This window comes from Amblyomma mixtum, chromosome 10 (genome assembly GCF_055824585.1).
Source record: "Amblyomma mixtum isolate Tamu chromosome 10, ASM5582458v1, whole genome shotgun sequence".
Taxonomy (NCBI): Eukaryota; Metazoa; Arthropoda; class Arachnida; order Ixodida; family Ixodidae; genus Amblyomma; species Amblyomma mixtum.
In genome coordinates, this window is record NC_143021.1 from 1,838,556 (window position 1) to 1,862,283 (window position 23,728).

The 23,728-nt window shown below is 49.1% G+C and overlaps 2 protein-coding genes across 3 annotated transcripts in view; both read left to right on the top strand.

Moving 5' to 3' along the window:
• Positions 1-23,728, top strand: part of LOC149324979 (uncharacterized) — a 119,964-nt gene that overhangs the window by 35,176 nt on the left and 61,060 nt on the right. The gene's annotated exons all lie outside the window — the stretch shown is intronic.
• Positions 3,941-5,575, top strand: LOC149324980 (uncharacterized). Its single transcript, XM_089563283.1, has 2 exons — positions 3,941-4,084; positions 4,194-5,575. Exon 2 carries the CDS (start codon positions 4,686-4,688, stop codon positions 5,376-5,378), a length of 693 nt encoding a protein of 230 aa, XP_089419409.1. The 5' UTR covers positions 3,941-4,084; positions 4,194-4,685; the 3' UTR covers positions 5,379-5,575.

The window sequence follows — 23,728 nt, forward strand, 5'->3', positions numbered from 1 at the left end:
ACGCGGCGGCCGTAATGGGGCAGGTGACTGAGATGTTTGCCGCATTAGCCCGTCAGCTCGGTTCGGTGGCTGGCGCCAACCAGGCCGCAGCATCGGTAGCATCGGCGACAGCATCGCGCCCGCGGATAAATATGGAGGTCCCGTCCTTTTCCGGGTACACGGACGCGAAATCAGTCCACGAGTTTTTACAACAACTCGAGGACTACCAGACGGCTCTGGGCGCCCCAGATGACGTAATGCTAGGGCAGGTCCTGCCTGTAGCACTCGTCGAGAGCGCGGCGCGGTGGAGGCGCTGCCAGCCGACTTTCCAGTCGATGGCGGACTTCAAAGACCGTTTCCGCGCCGAGTTCTTGCCGCCTGATTATGAGCGCCGGATGCTGGAGGAGCTCGCGTTGCGCACCCAACACCCAGAGGAAAGCCTCCTCGAGTACGTACGCGCAATGCAAGAGCTGTACAAGAGGGCAGACCCGACGGCAACCGACCGAGATCAGGTTGCGCGTGTGATCAGGCAGTGCCATCCACGCTTCAAGCCGTATCTGCGGGGCCGCAGTTTTACAAACCTCGAGGCCCTAGCGCAGGAGGCCAAAACCGTGCAGGCGGATTTACTGGCCGAACTGCGCTACCAGTCGCCCCCCAGGCCGGCCGAATCGCTAGAACCGGGATGCGCATGGGATGGAGGCCGAGAATGCGCGATGAGGGCTCGGCGCGCCGAGGTAATGGCCGTGGAAAGGCAGGCGGAACCCCCTGTTGTCCCTCGCGCGCTTGACCCGTACGCATTCGAGCAGCGGCGTCGTGCCGGCCTCACAGGCCACGCGCCGAGCGAGCGTCAGGAATGCGCGGAGAAAGGGGAGAGTCGTCCCCAACCGCTTCGTGGAACGAGGGGTCCTCCGTCCACGCGGCGGGTGAACGACCGGCTTTGCTGGAATTGCAACCAGCCCGGCCACGTGGCACGCGAATGCCAAGCTAGGCGTATGCAGGGAAACGCCAGGCGCTGGCGGTGATGTCTGGTGGCAGCGGCCTTTCACCGTCAGCGGGAGAATTTCATGGTTGTCAAGGCGCTAGTCAGGAAAAGAACTCCCGCGCCGGCGACAGGGAGGCCTTTGTCCCGCTCGCCTGTAGAGCTCAGGGAGTCGTTCCGCGCTCAAGCCCTTTTATGCTAGTGCAGTTAGCGGGTCGATGCTACTCTGCATCGTCTCGTAGACACGGGCTCAACGCTGTCACTGGTCGGTGACGAGGTGTACGAGGCCTGCCGGATAGGTAACATCCGAGTCAGACCGGCCGAAACCCCGTTAAGCTTAGCAGCTGGGGCGGCAAAGGCAAAGGGAGCAGTGCGTCTTACGATGCGCTTTGACGGTAGAAAGCGGAGACATCGCTTCGTCTATCTGCCTGGCTTGTCGATACCAGTAATTCTGGGAAGGGATTTTCTCTCGAGCGAAGGCATTGTGCTCGACATGGGGGAGAATGGCTATCGTTACAGCCAGCTCGCCCCCCTCATTCCCTTCGAAAGCGCATCCTTGCCCGGCTGTCCTGCACAAAAGGTGGTTGTCCACACCTGTGCGACAGAAAGGCAGGTGAGCTCCCTCGAGACGCTGAGAGACGGTGGCCCGTTAGAAGCGATTATTTCGTCTTTCTCTGGACTCAATAGTCAGCGCCGAAGGCTCGCGGAAACTTTACTCCCGTTTTCGGATTGCTTCACGGAGAAACCGGGCAGAACCGACCTGCTTCAGCACGAGATTCAGACGGGTGATACGCGCCCTTTCAGGTGTAACCCGAGGCCGTTAAGTGCGCATAAGAGGCAGCTTCTCGACTGTGCCCTTGACGAGATGATTGATACCGGTGCGGTGAGACCCTCACAAAGTCCCTGGGCGTCACCAGTGGTTCTAGCGCCGAAGAAAGATGGATCGGTCAGGCTGTGTGTTGATTATCGTAAGCTCAACTCACTGACGCCTACGGTTGCGTACCCTTTTCAGTCGATCGAGGCTGTGATGTACGCGTTAGGGAACGCAAGGTTCTTCACAGTCCTAGATGCAAGCAGAGGGTACCTGCAGATTGAGGTGGCCGAAGGTGACATTGAGAAAACCGCATTCACCTGCCACCGCGGGCTCTTCGAATTTACTCGACTCCCGTTTGGTTTGTCTAACGCCCCGAGCACGTTCATGCGACTGATGGACATCGTGCTGGGCGATGCAAGGTTCAACTACGCCATGGCGTACCTCGACGACGTTGTGATATTCTCACAGTCGTTCGAGGAGCACCTCATTCACCTGAATTCCGTTCTCGATAGAATGAGACGTGCCGGTCTAACCATTAATCCAAAGAAAGTGCAGTTGGCATCGAAGAGAGTGAACCTCTTGGGCTTTGTCGTGGATGATGGCACACTGAGACCGAATGATGACAAACTGCAGGCAATTCTGAACTACCCCTGCCCCATGGATGTGAAAAGCTTGCAGAGGTTTTTGGGGATGGTTGCGTTCTACAGGCAATTCATCCCGCGCTGTTCGGAGCTTGCAAGGCCGCTGAACCTGCTGTTGCGTAAAGGCTCGAAGTGGGTCTGGGGCAAGGAACAGAGTGACGCATTTGTTGCCGTGGCTCGCGCGATAGCGAATACCGCTAGTCTGCGCCTCCCCGACCTGAACAAGCAGTTTGTCTTGCAGACAGACGCTAGTGACTACGGTATTGGAGCTGTTTTGTTACAGGAACACGAGGGCAAACTGCGCCCTGTCGCGTTCGCTAGTCGCACGCTCACATCGGCGGAGCGGAATTACTCCGTGACCGAAAAGGAATGCCTGGCGATCATGTTCGCATTGTCGAAGTTCGACATGTACCTAGACGGAGCGGTCTTCACCGTGCAGACAGATCATCAGGCATTGTCTTGGTTAAAGAGGCTCAAGAACCCCGCAGGCAGACTCGCGAGATGGGCGCTGACGTTGTAACGTTACGCGTACGCCATCGAGTACCGCCGGGGCAGCTTGAACAAGGTGGCCGATGCTTTATCGCGCGCACCGTGGAATGCTGGCGGAAGCGCTTCAGAGGCGCAGCCCAGCTTTGTAAAAAGCGGCGTCACCGCTGTTGGAGAGGAGGAGAGGGCGGCCGGGAGTGTCGCGCCCGGTTTGGAGAAAGAGGAGACGGACAAAGGTCCCGCACGGTGCTGTGACGGAAGGGAAACACAGCAGCTCGTGGCGGCGACCGCTCGCCTGCCTAGGAGCGAGGCAGAAAGAAATCTGTCTTGGGGAGTAGCGGTCAGTAGAGAAGAGCTGATCGAGGCCCAGAAAGCAGACGGTCTTTGCCAGCGGGTGCTGAAGGAGCTTGAGAGCAGCGCAGCTTGCACCGGGAACGCTGAGGGCAAGTACGACGCGTATCTGCTGGGCGATGATGGCTTGCTGCTCCGCTACATCCCCCAACTTGACGAGGAAGAGGCGATAGCATCCCCTTTCCGAGTCGTGGTCCCGAGAAGGTTGCGGAAACGGTTCCTGCAGTACTTCCATGACTCAGCGCTGGCAGGCCATGGCAGCGGCAGTAAGACTTACGACAAGTTATGCCGTGTCGCGACCTGGCCAGGCATGAGAAAGGATGTGCTGGGATACGCCCGTACCTGCCCGGTATGCCAGGTAGCCAAGCCTCGGGCGGGCAAGCCCGCTGGCATGATGAAGGCGGTAGTTAGCAACTACCCGTGGCAAGTGGTCGCGTGCGATATCATGGGACCCCTCCCTCGGTCCGCGCGCGGAAACCAATTCATCCTGGTAATAACGGACCACTATTCCAAGTGGGTTGAGGTTTTCCCCCTTAGGAAGCTTGTGTCGGAACGAATTTGGGAAAAACTGTTGGAGACTTTCACTCGTTTCGGTTTCCCTTCCGACCTGATTACAGACAATGCTTCGTATTTCACAAGCAAAGTCTTTGTAGACTCTTGTCGGGCGCTTCAAATCCGCCACAGGAGAACGAGTCCCTACCACGCTCAGAGCAACATAACCGAGCGGGTGAATCGAAATCTGAAGAGCATGCTGGTCGCGACGACCGAGCAGCACAGAGATTGGGACGCGCGGCTGTCCGAACTGGCGTTCGCTACAAGGACAACCGTGAACAGGTCAGTGGGTATTACACCCGCTTACTTGAATTTTGGGAGAGAGCTCGCTTTTCCGCTAGAGAATGCCCTACTCGACGCGGCGGGGCCTGCGCCCCCTCCGCTTTCGCAGTACGCGGCAAGGCTCCGGGAGCGCTTGGAGGCAGCGCAGCGCGCAGCCCGCGAAAACCTCGATGTCGCGCGCATGGAGCAGGCGGATCAGTACAACAAAGGTCGCCGTCACGTTGTTTTCAACACGGGCGACTTAGTACTCAAGAGAACGCACCCACTTAGTAACGCAGCGCGCGGTTTCGCCGCGTCGCTAGCGCACAAGTGGGCTGGGCCGTACGAAGTTATGACACGGACTACGCCGCTCACCTACCAGTTGCGGTTGTTGACAAACGGCGAAACCGCCGGTCCGGTGCATGTCGCTGATTTGAAGGCTTTCCACCTTCGCAAGGACGATGGCTGCGAAGCGGTGGAAAATCAGCGCGATGCGGCGATCTCACCCCCGGGAGGACGAGCAGGTAGCGGTGCGGTTCGCAACCGACGCTACAACCTGAGGACCAGGTAGCACCCGTGTCTCTCGATCAATTATCACTCGCAGTGCTCTCGCCCTCTCAGTATGTCTTCTAGGAAGCTCCAGCGGACCGACGCCCGTGGCTCGGACTCCAGAAGGCAAGGCAGACCACCGTCGAACGGTGGCCGCCATCAAGGCGCGCCACCCGGCTGGCGGCTAGAGCCGCGCGAGTGGCGCAGGTTCCACGGCCGCGGTGGCCCCCACCGCCCGCCAAACCACATGCCTAACCACTGGAGAGCACCTCCCAGTGGTGCAGGCCAACGCAAGAGGGCCAGTGACGACCAGGCGCAGGGCCCCCCTCAGCACCCAGCCGGCGCTTCGGCCGCCGAGCCGCCGCAACCCAAGCGGCCCAGGGTCCTGCGGCACGTGGCCACCTGGACCACGGTCGCCAACGGAGCGGCCATCTCTTACTGCGCGCGGTCCAGGTGGCGGGACCAGGCGCAGCCCCTTCGCGGCGGTGACCTCCAGGAAGTGGCGCTGCCTTTCCGCGGCCTGACCCTGGAGGAGAGGGACCAGGAGTCCCCGGCCGTGTTTAGTGCCGAGGAGCTTTGGAGGGCGCTGCCGGCAGGGCCCCCAGCGGAGCCAGGCGCCTCGCTCCCCCAGGCGGCTCGTGAGGAGCCCGTCCAGCCAGCGGTGAGCGGCCCCCCGGCGAGCACCCCTCCCCCCTGCGACGACTCTATGGACCCGGACCCGGAGGTCATCGAACGCCTACTGGCGGACCCCGGGACGGACGTTTGAGGGGGGGGGAGATGTAGGGTCTGCTCGCGGGCAAGTCAAATCTCGCGCCGCTCACCGCGGGTAGCCTCGGACCCCTTCTTCCCGAGTGGGGGGGCGGGGGGAGCGAGGCTGGGAGAAAGCCTTTATAAGGCGAGACCGGGCAGGCTCGCGCTCTCTCTCGCTCTCGGACCAGCCCTGCAAAAGGACCACCTGACCCAGCTGCCACGACGACGACCGGCCCCCCTGATGTGAGAATAAACCTTTTGTACAAAGTCCTGCCTCGAGTGACTGCCTGTGCGTCCCCGCGCAGAGGAATTGCCCACAACTTTAGTCTATAAAATGTCTATAGACAGTCTATAGACAAAATGAAATTGAGGCAGCTATAGACCTTAGTCTATAGAGAGTCTATAGACAGTCTATAGACAAAAGGAAATTGTGGCAGCTATAGACCTTAGTCTATAGAGGGTCTATAGACAGTCTATAGACGAAAAGAAATTGAAGCGGCTATAGACCTTAGTCTATAGAGAGTCTATAGACCGTCTATAGACAAAAGGAAATTGAAACAGCTATAGACTTTAGTCCATAGATTTTCTATAGACTGTCTATAGACAAAAGGAAAAGTCTATAGGATGGCTATAGAGTCTATAAAAAGTCTATAGAAAGTCTATAGACCATTTTTATAAGGGTAGCGTAATAGTAGAAGGGGTAAAAATGGCTTACGCAAATTGTACGACACGAATTATAGTTAACGGCGAACTTACCAACAGCCTGATGGTACGCTCGTCGGTGAGACAAGGATGCCCGCTCTCTCCCCTGCTTTTTGCAGTATATCTCGAGCCATTGTGCTTGGCCATTCTTAACAGTGACTGCATTTCTGGATTCAAGCTTCAGGCAGCTGAAGTGAAAATCCTTGCATACGCGGACGACATAGCGGTATTTTGCACAGAGACAGCATTCGTGAAGCTACGAATGTGGTCGAAAAGTTCTGCGACCAAACTGGATGTCAGGTAAACTGGGGAAAAAGCTCCGGATATTGGCATGGGGAATGGGATGTTTCACCAGATTTTTTTTCTCGACTGCAATGGACTGACTTGCCGACGCGGCACTTTGGGGTGCCCCTAAATAGTTATCGCGATCCCAGCACACACTGGAACGAGGAGACGTTAAAGGCAAGAGAGAAAGCGGACGCGTGGCAAGGAAGGCAGCTGTCAATCTTTTCACGTGGTTTTGTGTGCAATGTTTTCTTGATTTCTAAGATATGGTACGTGATGAATGTGCTCTGTGCGTCGCGCAACAATATTCAAAAAATCCATCGAGTGTTTGCAGTTTTTCTTTGGGCGTCGACCTGGGAGAAAACCAGGCGAACAAAATTGTTTATTTCAGTCAAAAGCGGTGGCGTTGGACTGGTTCATTTGTTTTTGCGTCAAGTGGTGTCGCGCTTTATTTTCCTTCGTGATCAAAATGAGATATTTTTGAGAACTGTTATGCAAATGGGGTTGCAAAGGCTGCTCCCCGGAATCATAGTGTCATCGTGTGAAAACATGTGTGGTGCTGTAAACGGATATTTGCGTGTGGTTGCCCTTTCCTTCAGGTTGTTGGAAGTGCGTTTTTCACTAGAATACCTGTATAACGTTCCCAAAAAGAAGCTGTATAAGGATCTGGTTGATATTATGCTGCCGCCACCTTTGTATCATGCACTTTGCCGTGGAGGCCCAGGGCAGGATATTTTAAAACGGGTGAAAAAGATGCCGGTCCGGCCGACAGTGAAAACATTCTTTTTCAAATTGCACTCTAATACACTACCCGTTAAGACCTGGCTACATGAAAAAGGAATCTTTGTCCCATGGACAACAAATTGCCTGTTATGTAAGCAGCCGGAGACAATTGAAGATGTTTTCCTAGACTGCTGGGTCGCCATATTTTTCTGGGATGTCCTGCAGAGAACCATCAAGAAAGAACTGCCACTGCACCCTTATGGTATCTAATTTCTACCAGTTGATCGCAAAGAGGTACCCTATGACTTATTAATGCTTCTTGGCCTCCACAGCTTGTGGAAAACGCGAATGCAAGTAAGGCATGCGGATATAAGCACTCTTAGTACACGTGAGAACTTTGTTGAAAGTGCTGTTTATCTGCGGGAATGTTACCAGGCGCAGCGTGACCCACCCCAGTGGGTAACGCTACTAGATGATCTAGTGAAACGTAAGAAATTTTAACTTCACCCGTATCAGCTCAAGTGTAGCTGAAGTGTTTTTATTTGTTTTCATGTCAGTCTCGAAAATAAAGTAAAAAAAAAACTGGCATGGCGGAGTGGTAGCGTGCTCGTCTTGCACTCCGGAGACCGGGGTTCGATTCCCGAGCTCGACCAGTTTCCTTATCGGTTTTATTTATTTATGTGACCGGACTAGAAAGATTAGTTAGGCTAATTAGATAATTAATCAATTAACTCAACTCATGCCCAATTACTTGCATGGTTACTAGCCAAAGTACAATTGGCCCCGTTTTAAATTCGCGCGCTGTGACGTCACGACCGTTTCGACCAATTGAAAAGCGTGGCATTTCTGTCAACAACTTCTGCTTACAACGATGAGGCATTAAAGGCTTCCGCCTTAAAACATTTGGCCAAAAGGACGGGAAGGGCAAAGGGAGTGGAGTGGTGAGGACTGGGCTTGCGACGTTGACAATAAGGGCATGGGTTGGCGTGCTTGCTTACGTAGGTGGACATGCCGCGCCAATAATAGCGGAGACGGAGTCGTGTGTATGTTTTAAAAGCACCATCATGACAGACTGGGCTTCATTTTGAAAAAGGACGCAGAATGTCGTGCACAGAAGCACAGAAATTTTTTTGGGGGGATTCTAGCGGTAAATGGGAAGAGATGACAAGCAGCCACTTCCGACCGATAGCGACGTAGTTCCGGCAGTGCAGGAGGCCGCCACGAATGGCGAAGTGGGCAGCCTGGCGGCGTAGGACAAGTGTGCTGCTGAGGGATTGGACAGAAAACGTGCGTGAGAAGTTACCCAGGGGTCCTTTCGTTGCTTGCCGCCCATTGTATCTGTCGGAAACGACAGCGAAGCGCAACCGACTGGCGAGTGGCAGACATCGTCAGGCGGCAGTGGGGAGTGGGACAAAGCGTCGGCGCCGTTGTGTTTTCGGCCGGAGCGATAGATGTCAGGCATATCGTATTTTTGTAGGCGTAGGGCTCATGAGCGAGGCGGCCTGTAGGGGGTTCTAAGGAGGCCATCCAACGCATGGAATGATGCTCCGTGACTGTGTCGAAAGGGCGGTCGTAAACGTATAGGCGCTACTTTCTGATCGCGCAAACGATGGCCAAGCATTCTTTCTCGGTGCTCGAGTAGTTGGATTCCGGTTCTGTAAGAGCACGGCTCGCGTAAGCAACAACATACTCGTTCAATCCGGGTTTCCGTTGCGTAAGGACAGCACCGAGGCCAACGCCACAGGCATCGGCGTGAATTTTGGGGGGGGGGGGGGGGGGGGGGGGGGGGGGGGGGGGGGGGGGGGGGGGGGGGGGGGGGGGGGGGGGCGTTGGCGCTGCGAATAAGGTTCTTCAGTGGTGCGGCTATGGAAGAAAAAATTTCGGAGGAAACATCGCAAAGACTTCGAAGTTCCCTCTGAGTTGTCGGCTTGGGGAATTCAGTGAAGGCATGGAGTCTGGCTGGGTCAGGAAGCACGCCATCCTTAGAGACGACGTCATCTAAAATTGTCAGTTGGCGGGTGCCAAAGCCACACCGTTTGAGATGAAATTGGAGCCCCGCTTCAACTTAGATGACAATAACGCGCATGTGCTACTTAGACGACAATGTCGTCTAAGTAGGCGATGCACGCTTTCCACTTCAGGCCGCGTCCATCCTGCGCTCGAGTGACGTTAAATTCGTACCGACCACCCGGTGTAACAAAAGCCGCCTTGGCGCGGGCAGCCACAGGGACCTGCCAATACTCTGATCGCAGGTCTAAAGATGAAAATGATTCCTCGCCCTGTTGGAAGTCAAGAGCATCATGGATACGGGGCAGCGGATAAACGTCTTTGCGGACGATCTTGTTAAAATGCCGGTAATGGACACAGAATGGGACTGTTAAATCTTTTTTTCTCGACTGAAACGACAGGAGAGGCCCAAGGACTATTGTACACTATACGAAAAAAAAAAAACCGGTCCAAGGAAGAGTAAAGGCAACTTTATTCCCCAGAGCGGCTCGTTAGTCCTTAAATTTGCACACGACACTCTTCTTGCCACAAATGCGTGCCGTGCGCAAACTTCGACCGACTAATTGCCGATAAACAGAGGGTGAATCGGAGCATAGCAGCACGCGAAAATCGCGCGAGAAGACCACGACTGCAATAGTACTCGATTTTTGAAGCGCAGGATGTCGTCTGAGGCAAGTCAGAGCAGAGCCGCTGCGCGTGACGAAGCGGATAGACTCTTTTGTGCGATAAAAAGGCTTCGTGCAACCGAAACGACTCGTAGCAGTGCAACTGCATAATCAAATGCAGCGAGCTTCAATACGTGTCGAATGTGAGTTGTAAAGGTTAGGGTTGAGCAAGTACACGTAGTTTCATATCGTTTCCATTTGTTTACTAGCTTATGATTCAGTGTAAGTATCGGCGACACTCAGCGAAACGGTGAGTGGCAAGCAGAAAATTCCCTCTCACCGCTGTCCGCCAGTAACAAAAAACGAAGTGAACCATGGCCTTCTATATTTGTTTTCAACAGGCCGTAGTGTGCAGCTGCCAACTGCCTGAAATAAGCCCACCTTATACGCAAAAAAAAAAAAACGAAACGGAAAGAAAATAAGTGTTGTGGTTGTGAAGTACCGGTCGTATGTACACACAGTTCAGCAGTTCTTTTTTGGCCAAAATGCGTTTTAGATCGCTGTGCGTGAGCATTAAAGCTTAACGCAGCTTGTTGCAGAAGCATATGACAGCAAATTCACCATACTGTGTTCTCAACAGCAAAACGTTTGACAACAATGCGAGCGGCAAAGACAGGCAATGTGTGTGTTTCGCGTATAAGGCTTTTATTTCTACCTCGCACCGTATACTGTAATGGCCTAGCCATATCCGCGCTCTGCTCCTAATCCAAAAGTGGTCGGTTCGAATCCCGGTGTTTTCATGTGTGTTTAGAAGAACTATTGGGGCTAGATGGTTCATTCTACTCGAGAAAGGAAAACAGTAGCGCCGAAAAAACACACACACAGCTAAGGAACGGCGTAGGACAAGCGCACTCCTGCGCTTGTCCTACGTCGTCCTTTCTCGAGTTCATGTGTGTTATCTGTTTACTTTATCGTTTTTATATGTGTCAAGCTGTGTTGGAAACTAGCCCGCTCTAAATTACGCTGGAAATCGCGCGTCGTTTACATTTTTTCATTAAACGCTCCCGGGGACTAACTGTTGCACCGCTTTCTAAGGGGACCAACAGTTAGATCCCTTGCAGTTAGTCCCGAAAAGGACGAATGGCAGGTCAGTTAGTCCCCAACAAGACTAACCTCTCGCCCCCTGTTTGTCGCCTTTTCCTAAGGGTGTAATGTTGAATTACTCCTCGCTGAGGCATGTCCACCTGATGCTCAATGATCTGTCGTTCGGCCGCCCAAAAGCGGTATGTTATACAGCGGCATGTGGGCTCCGGTGTCGATCTGGTGGGTAGACGTGTGACCCAGTCGGCTTTGAGCTACGTCGAAAGAGGGGCGAAACTCGTCCAGTAAGCAAAGAAGCTGGTCGCTTTGCGGTGTGGCTAGACTGGCGTCGACGGACTCAGCGGACGCGTCGACTATGGCCGGAGCAGGAGATGCGGGCAAAGTCAGAATGGGTAGGTGAAGAACAGGAGTCGGTACAATGGTCAGATCGATAAATCAAACAATCAATCAATCAATCAATCAATCAATCAATCAATCAATCAATCAATCAATCAATCAATCAATCAGTTAAAGCAATTTATTCACGAGAAAAATCTCGTTGGTCACCGTGGGCTGAAAGCTGTGCACACCGCTTGGCCAAGGCCCAGGGGATCATTATATGGCAGTAGCGAAGATGAAAAAATAAAAACAAGTCGACACTTCAACATATCGCCGGTGCACTAATTAACCCTTTCGGCCCTGGATTTTTTATTTTGGCCGTAGATTTTTTTGCTCCGCGTTTTTACAGTGCCTAAGGCCCCATAACCACGCAGTAAAAATTTAAAGCTTGTGGTGCGAGTATTAATCGATTTAGAGGTGTGGTGTCAAAATCGGACATCAGGGCTCAATGGATGTAAAATGCTAGTGGGACCGTTTTGGTAACCGCAACCGACTAGAAAGAAATTAACGAAAAAATTTCTTATTTTGCAGTGTGGAGGCCTCTAAGGAAGCTTTTTTTACTTTGTAAAGGATATATAATCTCGCACTTTCCACAAAAGACTTCGCTCGCTCCTGTTTACCTTGCGTTTTGTATCATACCTCCGCGTTCTTGTTCCTGCCAGTCGTGTGTTCCAGCTTGTGTACGTCACGTCAACAGCTCACATATTAAAAACTTGCGTAGCCTTCCTGGAAGTGACTGTGGTCAAGATAAAGGCTTTCCTCAAATCTGTACCGCCCTCCTCTATCGAGCTTCACGAAGCACTTCCGTAGCGCCCAGCGCGAAGGTCGGCAAATCTAAGTTCTAAGCTTGCGCGCTGCACACTGCATCTCGCTTGCGCTTGTTTTCAAACCAGCTGTTTGCTATAGAAGAATTCATAAAGTGGAACATAATCTCGTCGTGTCTGTGTCTTGACCGAATGCTGTTCCCAACAGGTGACAGGAAATTCCCTCTCATCCATAGGCTTATGAGTTCGGGATATCTCTCGGCCGGGGAGAAAACAGGAGCTGATTATCAGCACACGAAATATGCTTTCTCAAGAGAACAGAGCTTAACACGCTGTATTGATCCGAGCGTCGAGGGCGCGCCACACGTGCTGCACAAGCGGCGGTGCGCGAGTTTCAGTGTAAATACCCCGGTCGCTTCTTGCAGCTCAGTGTCGATGCTCACAGCTCACAGGAGGAGGAGAGAGGTAAAAAAAAGTAATAAAAGCGCAAGGTCAGGAGTGCATTTTTTCTCGCTATTCCTTTGGTCCGGTTGCTGTTCGCCGACATCCGCATGGTCATTTCCAGGCTCGATCCGAATATTCACCTTGTATGATAGCGACAATTTTCATTTTCCAATTCATCAGAAAGGAAATTTTAAGATTTTGTCCATTTTCTGTAATGAAGATTCATGTCAGCAGTCCAAAAAGGCTGTTAGTATAGGTACATCTGCTAAAATACTAGCAGATTCTATTCTACAAAGATGACCTATCATCACTCAATGGCCACCGCTGGCAACCGTTGAGCCCTGGTGGTGTCAAAATCGCACATGTCAAAAATGTGTTCAGACGCAGCGTCTACGCATTCAGTAATATTTACGACGGGGATGTGAGCTTGGATAGGCGTTTCACACAACATATAAAAATATGAGCGCAGAAGAACGAATGGTTAGTGAGATAAAAATGCACAAATTTGCTACACCTCGGCTTCTTCACTCCATGCCTCCCGTGCTGCTACTTCTTCTTTCTTAGACCGCACAGCTCAATGGAAGTCCGTGAACAGCGATGTCGCTAGCAGCAGGGATGCCTAAGGAACTATTGTATTAAAAATTAATAGTATTTTCTTCTGTTACTGAGGCGTGAGCGTAATATTTGTGTTGTGGTGTCAATTGACACCGCCAGGGCCGAAAGGGTTAACATAAGAAATACACATTAGAATCGTTAGTAAAGAAAAAGAGAAAGAAACAACATTTTGACATTACATATCACACTATAATACATAGAAAAATTAAAACAATCAGCACAATAGCACAAAAGATAAGAACAACACATAAGGCCAACTAGAAAAGTGCAAGTTACAATGATACATATAGATTAGGAGTTTTCATTTATATGTGCACAAAATAAATCCTCAGCTTTTTAGAGCTAAAAGTCGCCTGTGTGTTTATATTTGGTTTAGGTTTATGGGGTTTAACGTCCCAGAGCGACTAAGGCTATGAGAGACGGCGTAGTGGAGGGCTCCGGAAATTTCGACCACCTGGGGTTCTTTAACGTGCACGGACATCGCACAGTACACGGGCCTCTAGAATTTCTCCTCCAAAGAAATTCAACCGCCGCGGCCGGGATCGAACCCGCGTCTTTCGGGTCAGCAGCCGAGCACCATAACCACTGAGCCACCGCGGCGGCGTGTTTATATTTGTGTAGTACGTAAGGTAGATTATGAGCCAATCATTGTAGCTAATAGTTTGTTCTGACATGCGGTATTTCAAATAGATCAGTGTTCTGAGTTTTAATATTTATACTTCTGTAGCCCAAATACCCGAGATTTTCTAGAAAGTTTTTAGCACCAGATGTAAAGAATTATATGACCTGCAGTAATCTAAATTTATATGTAGCATCAACACATATCTTATTACAAGTACTAATAGCATGCATAGTTGTGTGCATTCGCTGTATATTTGCTTCGTGACGGATTGCTTTTTTTATTAAGAAGCACAAGTTTAAGTTTATTTATGTTCGTTTTGAGTTGTCGTAGCCCAGACTAACGTGGAATAATTTACATATGAAAAAAATTCAGGGGGCACTTTGACTGTCTAAAGTGGGTAGAGGCGGAAGCGTTTTCCGCACCACCTTCGCTGTTTCTCTGGCACTGGTGGTGTCACATATAATTGAGTACTAATTACTAAGTGATATCAAATCACTAATTAATTGTTAATTATTGATTATTCCCTGAATACTAATTAACTGCTTATTAATGACGCTTAAGCTCCGCCTTTAGGAGTGGAACGCGACAGCGCGTTGTGGCGCTGCCAGGGAGTCCACGGAACGCCACCACCCGTTCGGCGCGACGTCTTGCCCTTTGAACGCAACGGTTTTTGAGGAAAGGAAATGGCGCAGTAATTCTCTGTCATCTCGGTGGACACCTGAACCGCACCGTAGAGGAAGGGAGGAAGTGGGAGTGAAAGAAGATAGATAAAGAGGAGCGGTAATGAAGAAAATGAAAATTGTATTTGAGGAAAGGAAAATACGCAGTAACTGTCTCACATATCTCGGTGGACACCCGTCAAAATTCAGGGGGGGGGGAGGCACTTTTTTGACCTAAAGTGTGGTCACTGATGTGTGGTTAAGATGTTAAGCTTCGCCCCTAAGAGTGGAACGCGACAGCGTCTTGCAACGCTGCCAAGGAGTCCATAGAACGCCATCGCCCATTCGGTTCTACGCCTCGCTCGTCGGTAAATTGGTTTTTGAGGAAAGGAAATGTATCTGTCTCTCATTTTTCGGTGGACACCTAAACCTCGCCGGAAGGGAATGGAGGAGGATGAGAGTGAGTGAAGACACCGTATTCACTAGACGCGCCTTTGTTCATTCCAAACCATCGAGCTGGCATGGCGGAGTGGAAAGCATGCTCGTCTCTCGCGCCGAAGACCGGGGTTCGATTCCTGAGCTCGACCAATTTCTTAATCGATTTTATTTATTTATATGGCCTGACTAGTAAACCTAATTGGGCTAATTTGGTAATTAAGCAATTATTAACTAAGCTGAGTCCCACTTACTTGGAGCATCACTTACGATCCCTTCAATTGGTTGCATGGTTACTAGCCAAAGTGCAATTGGCCCCGTTTGAAATTCGCGCACTGTGACGTCACGACCGTTTCCACCAATTGAAAAGCGTGACATTTTCTGTCGACAACTGCTGCTTACAACGATGAGACATTAAAGGCTTCCGCCTTAATACAAGGCATGATATGTTTGGAGTTTAGTAGTTTGGGGAAGCATCATTCGGCAACGCGACAGTATTCCAATAACAGCGGAAAGCTTCTGTCGCAGGTAGTCTGTATGATTGTCCCACTGTACATGACAGGAGAAGTAAACACCAAGGGTTTTATGTGCGTTCACTATTAAGGCGAAAGCCTTTAATGTCTCATCGTTGTAAGCAGCAGTTGTCGACAGAAATGTCACGCTTTTCAATTGGTCGAAAGGGCCGAGACGTCTCACAGTGCGCGAATTTCAAACGGGGCCAATTGTACTTTGGCTAGTAACCATGCAACCAACTGAAGGGATCGTATAGTGATGATCCAAGTCAGTGGGACTGAGCTTAGTTAATTGCTTAATTACCCAATTAGCCTAATTAACTTTCTAGTCAGGCCATATAAATAAATAAAACCGAGTAGGAAAATGGTCGAGCTCGGGAATCGAACCCCGCTCTTCGGCGTGCGAGACGAGCCTGCTATCCACTCGGCCATGCCTGCTCGATGGTTTGGAATGAACAAAGGCACGTCTAATGAATGCGGTGTCTCCGCTCACTCCCATCCTCCTCCCTTCCCTTCCGGCGAGGTTTAGGTGTCCACCGAGATATGAGAGAGAGATACATTTCCTTTCCTCAAAAAACTGACGAGCGAGGCGTAGAACCGAATGGGCAATGGCGTTCTCTGGACTCCCTGGCAGCGTTGCAAGATGCTGTCGCGTTCCACTCTTAGAGGCAAAGCTTAACATCTTAACCACACATCAGTGACCACACTTTAAGTAAAAAAATTGCCCCCCTGAATTTTGACAGCTGTTCACCGAGATATGTGAGACAGTTACTGCGTAATTTCCTTTCTTCAAAATACAGTTTTCATTTTCTTCATTACGGGCCCTCTTTGTCTCCTTTCACTCCCACTTCCTCCCTTCCTCTACGGTGCGGTTCAGGTGTCCACCGAGATGACATAGAATTACTGCGCCATTTCCTTTCCTCAAAAAGCGTTGCGTTCAAAGGGCAAGGCATCACGCCGAACGGGTGGTGGCGTTCCGTGGACTCCCTGGCAGCGCTACAACACGCTGTCGCATTCCACTGCTAAAGGCGAAGCTTAAGCGTCATTAATTAGCAGTTAATTAGTGTTCAGGCATCAATAAGTAATTAAGCATTAATTAGTGATTTGTCATATCACTTAGTAATTAGTACTCAATTATATGTGACTCTACCAGTGCCACAGAAGCAGCGGAAGTGGTTCGGAAAATGCTTTCGCCTCTACGCACTTTAGACAGTTAAAGTGCCCCCTGAATTTTTTCTACGTTTTGATCGTCATATCGCAATGATTAATCTGGTGGAACTATGTAATTTTTTTGCACGAAAAATAACAGCTTTAGTCTTCGTTGGGTTAATCCTCATCCGGTTTGCTTTGGACCAAGATGAAAGTTTTGAAAGGGTGTCATTACCCCTTAGTGAGCTAGAGCTGATCCACACTACCACCAGAAAGGAGCAGGGTGCGGTATATATGTATGTATATATATATATATATATATATATATATATATATATACATATATATATACATACATATATACATATATATATATATATATATATATATATATATATATATATACATACATACATATATACATATATATATATATATATATATATATATATATATATATATATATATATAGCATCATATATCGCAAACTGAGCAGAAAGGGCGATGTTTACAATATCATTGATGTACGTGTTGATTAGGAGGGGACCTAAAATACTTCCCTGCGGTACGCCACAGGTGATTGGTAAAAGAGTCGAGCTTTGATATTTAATATAAACACACTTATTTCTGTTCATGAGGGTAGGTTTATTTATTTATTTATATACAAAAGACTGCTGGCTTTATTGCAAAGCCTTAAGAAGGAGTGGGTTTTAAAAAATACACTTTGTCAAAAAGAAAACCTCCTTGTAGCACACGCTATTAAGTTAAAGGTTGGTTTGGTTTATTGGGGTTTACCGTCCCCAAGCGACTCAGGTTATGATCCATCGTGCAAAAACCAGCGCTTACGAACACGGACAGAGGACAAGGTGAAACAGACTGATCAGCGCCGTCAGTCTGTTTCACCTTGTCCTCTGTCCGTGTTCTTAAACGCTGTTTTTTTTTGTACGATGGATCACCACCAACTCGCCCAATCCTCAGTTCTTCAGGTTATGAGGGACGCCGTAGTGAAGGTCTCCGGAAATGTCGACCTCCTGGGGTTCTTCAACGTGCACTGACAGTACACTGGCCTCTAGAATTTCGCCTCCATAAAGTTAGAGGTGCCCCACGAATGCCATAGGGGTGAGTTTATTGATAAGAGTATCATGATCTATGCAGTCGAACGCTCTGCTGAAGTCGATAAAGATGGCAAGGAGTCGATGAGTTGTGGTTGGCCACGGAGAAATAAGCAGGGGTTCAGAAAAGGGTTGGAGACCGGCTGCAGCAGTCTTGAAATGTGAGCACAATAAATGAAAGACGCAGTCCATGAGGAGATATGAAGACGTCGGATGGTGTAAATACGACGGTGCCGTCAGGTGCAGTGAGGGACGAGATAGGAATGGGGACAGATGAGCACCAAGGAATGTCGATGTGGTCAGCCAGAGAGAGTTTGTTCCACGAAGAAGACGGAAATGTCAGGCAAGGCCGCACTGCACGGGAGAAGTTCGAGCTCGGCACGAGCGCAATACATGAGGCCTCATGGTGGGACAGAAACTTCTAACCTAAAATGATGTCATGAGAGCACGGTGAGGGAACGACGAACTCGACAGTGCATAAAGAACCGTGAATGATGACCCTGGCTGTGCAGGCGGCCAGAGGTGAGATTCGCTGTGCATTAGCTGTACGAAGCGAAAACCCTGATAACGGCGTCGTCACTTTGCGAAGTTTGCGCCAAAGTTTCTCACTCATCACAGAAACAGCAGCGCCAGTATCGGCAAGGGCCACGGCAGGGAGGCCCTCCACAGAAACGCGGAGTACAATTGTAAGGGACAAACGAGGCCTTAAACTTGCAGCCGAATAAGCAGTTCTTGCCTCGGGAACTGCGACAAGTAATTCCCCTGGCGCGTAGGGTATCGACGACGGAGCGGCGATCGGAGGCATCAAGCTGCTCGGGAGAGGACGGAGCTGGGGCTCGTCAAATCTCATCCTAGCTCTGGCACAGGGCGAATATGTCTGCAACGGTGTTAGCGTTGCGGGCGATAAGCATCTGAAACGCGTCACCCTTCGATGCCTTCCAGGACGTGCTTGATCTGGTCCGCCTCAAGTATAGACTGGTCCACCCGTGTACAGAGGTTGATTGCATCCTCCTTGTATCTGGTGGACGATTCACCCTGCATCTCGGCTCTTACTAGCAGCTGCTGTTCGGCGAGCAGCTTGCGTACGGCAGAGCGCGCGGAGGTGGTGAAGTCTGTTTTGTGGTTTCTGTACCATAGGCTGGGTGGTGAGGTCTGCTTCACGGTTTCTGTACTATAGGCTGGCCGCGTCCGACAGGTAAACATCACGTTGTTTGGCTTCATGGCATCGTCCCACCGGTTGTGGCCGCTTACCCGCTCGTAGAAGGCGAGCCAATCCTCCACGTCGTGATCATCGGACCCGCTAAAGATGGCTGGATCCCGCTGTGGGAAATCCCCAGGGCAAACGACTGGTGTAAGCGAAGGGGCTGACATAGGGGGTGGACATAGTTGACGCGATGGTTCTGAAGCGAAGCTCCACGACGTAGGACAAAGGCCAGCACAGCTTCACCAGGCTGTAGCGGGATTTGCAGGAAAAACAGGGGGGGAGGGGCCGACCGTCAACGCAACGATCTCGCGCCGTGCGCTCGCTGTGTGGCCGCCGCCGCTGCCCATCTTGTTCCGAACACACACACGCAAGCGCCCACGCGAGAGCAGCCAAGAGCCACAGAAACCGAGGGACATAGGGGATTTTCAATTTATGTATTTATTTTGTGCTGTTCGATTTAGAATATTACTGAATATGTTATCGCTTAAAGCTAATTGATTAGAAAAGCAGAAGAAAAAACAACCACATGCCGCCGGTGGGATCCGAACCCACGACCTCCGAATTACGTGTCTGGTGCTCTACCGCTGAGCTACGGCGACGGCTGTAAAATCTGCTTTCGGGGGTACTTATGTTTAAAAATACCCTAACCTTGATGACGTTCTACTTCATCGATCACGTTCTATGACGTTCTACGTCACATCAGCGGTAATTCAGGACGTGCTACGTCCGCCGCTTAAGAACATGGGTGGCGCTGATGAACACTCTCAAGGTTAAGTTATTTGTAAACATAAATACCCCCGAAAGCAGATTTGACAGCTGTCGCCGTAGCTCAGCGGTAGAGCACCGGACGCGTAATTCGGAGGTCCTGCTTTTCTAACCAATTAGATTTAAGGGACAACATATCCAGTAATATTCTAAATCGAACAACAGCACAAAATAAATAAATTAATAAACATCCCCTATGTTCCTTGGTTTTTGTGGCTGTTGGCTTCTCTCATATTTATAACGAGCCCCTCTTTCCCCTTCCTTTGTTTTATATATATATATATATATATATATATATATATAAGATTGCGAAATTGAGAAACGCTTCGTTTCGGACAGAGCCTGTCCTTTTTCAAGGGTCTTGAAAAAGGACAGGCTCTGTCCGAAACGTCGACTCCCAATAAACGAAGCTTTTCTCAATTTCGCATCTTATTTAAACTAGCAACCAAGTACGTTTATCTTATTGTGCTATATATATATATATATATATATATATATATATATATATATATATATATATATATATAGCACAATAAGATAAACGTACTTGGTTGCTAGTTTAAATAAGATGCGAAATTGAGAAACGCTTCGTTTATTGGGATTCGACGTTTCGGACAGAACCTGTCCTTTTATATATATATATATATATATATATATATATATATATATATATATATATATATATATATATATATATATATATATATATATGCTGCGAAAGCATGAAGTACTTGACTGCTTGCAAGAGTATATAGCGAAGTATACGCTTCGTTAAAGGAAACATATTTATTCGACTCGACGTTTCGATCGGAAGACCGATCTTGTTCCTGAAGAAGATCGGTCTTCCGATCGAAACGTCGAGTCGAATAAATATGTTTCCGTTAACGAAGCGTATACTTTGCTATATATATATATATATATATATATATATATATATATATATATATATATATAGTGCGCCGCGGTGGCCCAGTGGTTATGGTGCTCGGCTGCTGACCCGAAAGACGCGGGTTCGATCCCGGCCGCGGCGGTTGAATTTCTTTGGAGGAGAAATTCGAGGCCCGTGTACTGTGCGATGTCAGTGCACGTTGCCCTCCACTACGGCGTCTCTGATAGCCTTAGTCGCTTTGGGGCGTTAAACCCCGTAAACCAACCAACCATATATATATATATATATATATATATATATATATATATATATATATATATATATATATTGCCGCCGCGGTGGCTCAGTGGCTATGGTGCTCGGCTGCTGTCCCGAAAGACGCGGGTTCGATCCCGGCCGCGGCGGTTGAATTTCTTTGGAGGAGAAATTCGAGGCCCGTGTACTGTGCGATGTCAGTGCACGTTGCCCTCCACTACGGCGTCTCTGATAGCCTTAGTCGCTTTGGGGCGTTAAACCCCATAAACCAACCAACCATATATATATATATATATATATATATATATATATATATATATATATATATATATATATATATATATATATATATATATATATATATATATATATATATATATATATATATATTGCCGCCGCGGTGGCTCAGTGGCTATGGTGCTCGGCTGCTGTCCCGAAAGACGCGGGTTCGATCCCGGCCGCGGCGGTTGAATTTCTTTGGAGGAGAAATTCGAGGCCCGTGTACTGTGCGATGTCAGTGCACGTTAAAGAACCCCAGGTGGTCGAAATTACCGGAGCCCTCCACTACGGCGTCTCTCATAGCCTTAGTCGCTTTGGGACGTTAAACCCGATAAAACCAAACCATATATATATATATATATATATATATATATATATATATATATAGACCGGATCCATCCGGATCTTCACCCCTTCTTATATATATATATATATATATATAAGAAGGGGTGAAGATCGGATGGATCCGGTAGAACATAAACGTAATTCGGTTGACAAACAGAAAATTCGGTAGAAAAACAACAACTTTGTTGTTGTTTTTCTACCGTGTGTCAACCGAATTACGTTTATATATATATATATATATATATGAGAGAAAGTCACCAGAAATTGAAACACATAACAAGATTTAATTTCCGACGTTCCGGCTGGAGGACCAGCCTTTTTCGAGTGCATTACAGTATTTGAAACAAGCAGCTTTTATAGCATCCGCGAGGTGCAGAAAAAAGGGTAAAACACAAATGCAAACAGTGGTGAGGGCAGAGATTAAAAAAAAAGAAAAGAAAAAAAGTTGGTTACAACTTGAAAAGGCGGCAGGTGTTCGGAAGGAGGTAACGACAGAAAAGTCGATGACAAGCGCGAACCTCTACAACGCACAGGTGCCACAGAGTTGTGACCGCAAAAAAAAAAAAATTACTGCACAAGACTGCGGCGCCTGGCAGCCGCACAGCGAGAAGGCAACGTTTCAGGAGAAAGTTCTAGGCATGGGGGTCCGCAGGAATGTCAAAGAAACACCTCCGATAAAGAAGAGAAAAAAAAAACGGTACTACACAAGAATATGAAAAATCCCTCTCAGAGAAGGGTTGTGGCAGCACAACACGATACAAGATAGGTCATTAGGAAAAAACACAAGTTTCTAATGAATCCTTACAAAACCACTCAATACACAAAAAAAGGAGAATCCTTACACAACCACTCAACAAAAGAAAAAGACGCAAGGCTAACAAGAAACACACACACACAATACCAGAAACGAACTGCAGTCAGTGGCAAGTACAATGTGCCGTGTTAAGACAAATGTAATTCTTCACGGCGCGTGAGCGCGCAGAAGAGAAATGCGTGACAATGCAATACAAGGCATGACAATACAATACAAAAATACTTGAAAAACAAAAAATAAATAAATAAAAGATACATAGAAAAGGGGGAAAAAACACTAAATACGTGGCAATGCATGTGACATGAAAAAAGAAGAAAAATGCTTGCTATGCTTTCTGACGCCCGTTCTGTCAGTCTCTGCCATCAACCGCCTGTGTACTGCTGGTTTTGTTCGTCTGGCGCCTGACGCCGCGACCTACATTTGCTTGTCCTTTGTCTCGCCTGTCCCTGACGGTGACTAGACTGTTTCTCCCATTGAGGACGTTAACCTGGCTCTTCCTCATACAAGCATCAGCATTTACAAGATCCATACGTACCTTCCAATTTTGAACTCTACCGCCTATGTCCAGCCGCTTCCTCAAAGTATTGCATTAGCCATTGCATTAGCCACGCCTAGCCCTACTTACGAATGCCACATCTCATCTCTCAACACGTCCGTGCCATCCTCTTCTAGCTGGAATCGCCGACTGTCGCCGTGCCAGTAGACGAGTACTCGAATATGATAGCTCCCGACCTGTCGCCTGCCCAAGCTTCGACCAAGCTTCTTCGACTTGTATTGGAGTCTTTCCATGCGGTGTCTGATTTTGACGACCGCCCTTTGGGCCGAGCGTCCGCTGTTTGGCATCGAATAAGCGCAGGCTACTCCTCTCCTGTTCATCGGCGTCCGCACAGAGCCTCCAGTGCCGAACGGACCGTCATACAACAGGAAGTTCAGGAGAGCAAGCTGCCGGGCTAGTTGGTGAAGCATATTAAATAGAATTCAGCGCAAAAAAACAGACAAGGGACGAAGAGAGACACACTGAGACGTTCACGAGTCTCAGTGTGTCTCTCTTCGTCCCTTGTCTGTCAGTGTGTCTCTCTTCGTCCCTTGCCTGTTTTTTTTGCGCTGAATTCTGTTTAACATACAACAGGAAGCCGACAAGATGCCCGACAAACACATAACTGAGCCCTCTTCCAGTCCTTGGGCCCCTCCTGTAGCCTCATTGAAAAAGAAAGGTGGTACCTGGCGTTTTTTCGTCGATTACCGCCACCTGAACCGAATTAGAAGGCGTCTTCCATTACCTTGTACAGAAGATGCCCTGGATTGCCTTCATGGAGCCAACTATCTTTCATCTACCGATCTTTGTTCCGCGTATTGGCAGATGGCTGTGGACGACATAGACCATGAAAAAAACGGCCTTCATTACTCCCTACGGTCTGTATCAGTTTAAAATAATGCAGTTCGGTTTATGTAATGCACTTGAGCAAGGTGTGTTGCTGGGCGAGTTGGTTGGGGTACATCTTGAGAAAAAAACACAGCGCTTGCAGACGAAGGACCAGAACAAGAAGGACACGCAACTGCGCTGACTAACAACTTTTATTTCGGAAGGGGGCCGATCCGCGCCTTTTATACAGAACTGGAGGGAATGATGCGCACGCGCACAGATCAGCAAAGTGGGAGCATGGAAAGAGCCAACACATAGACCAACTATTCTTATCGTCAC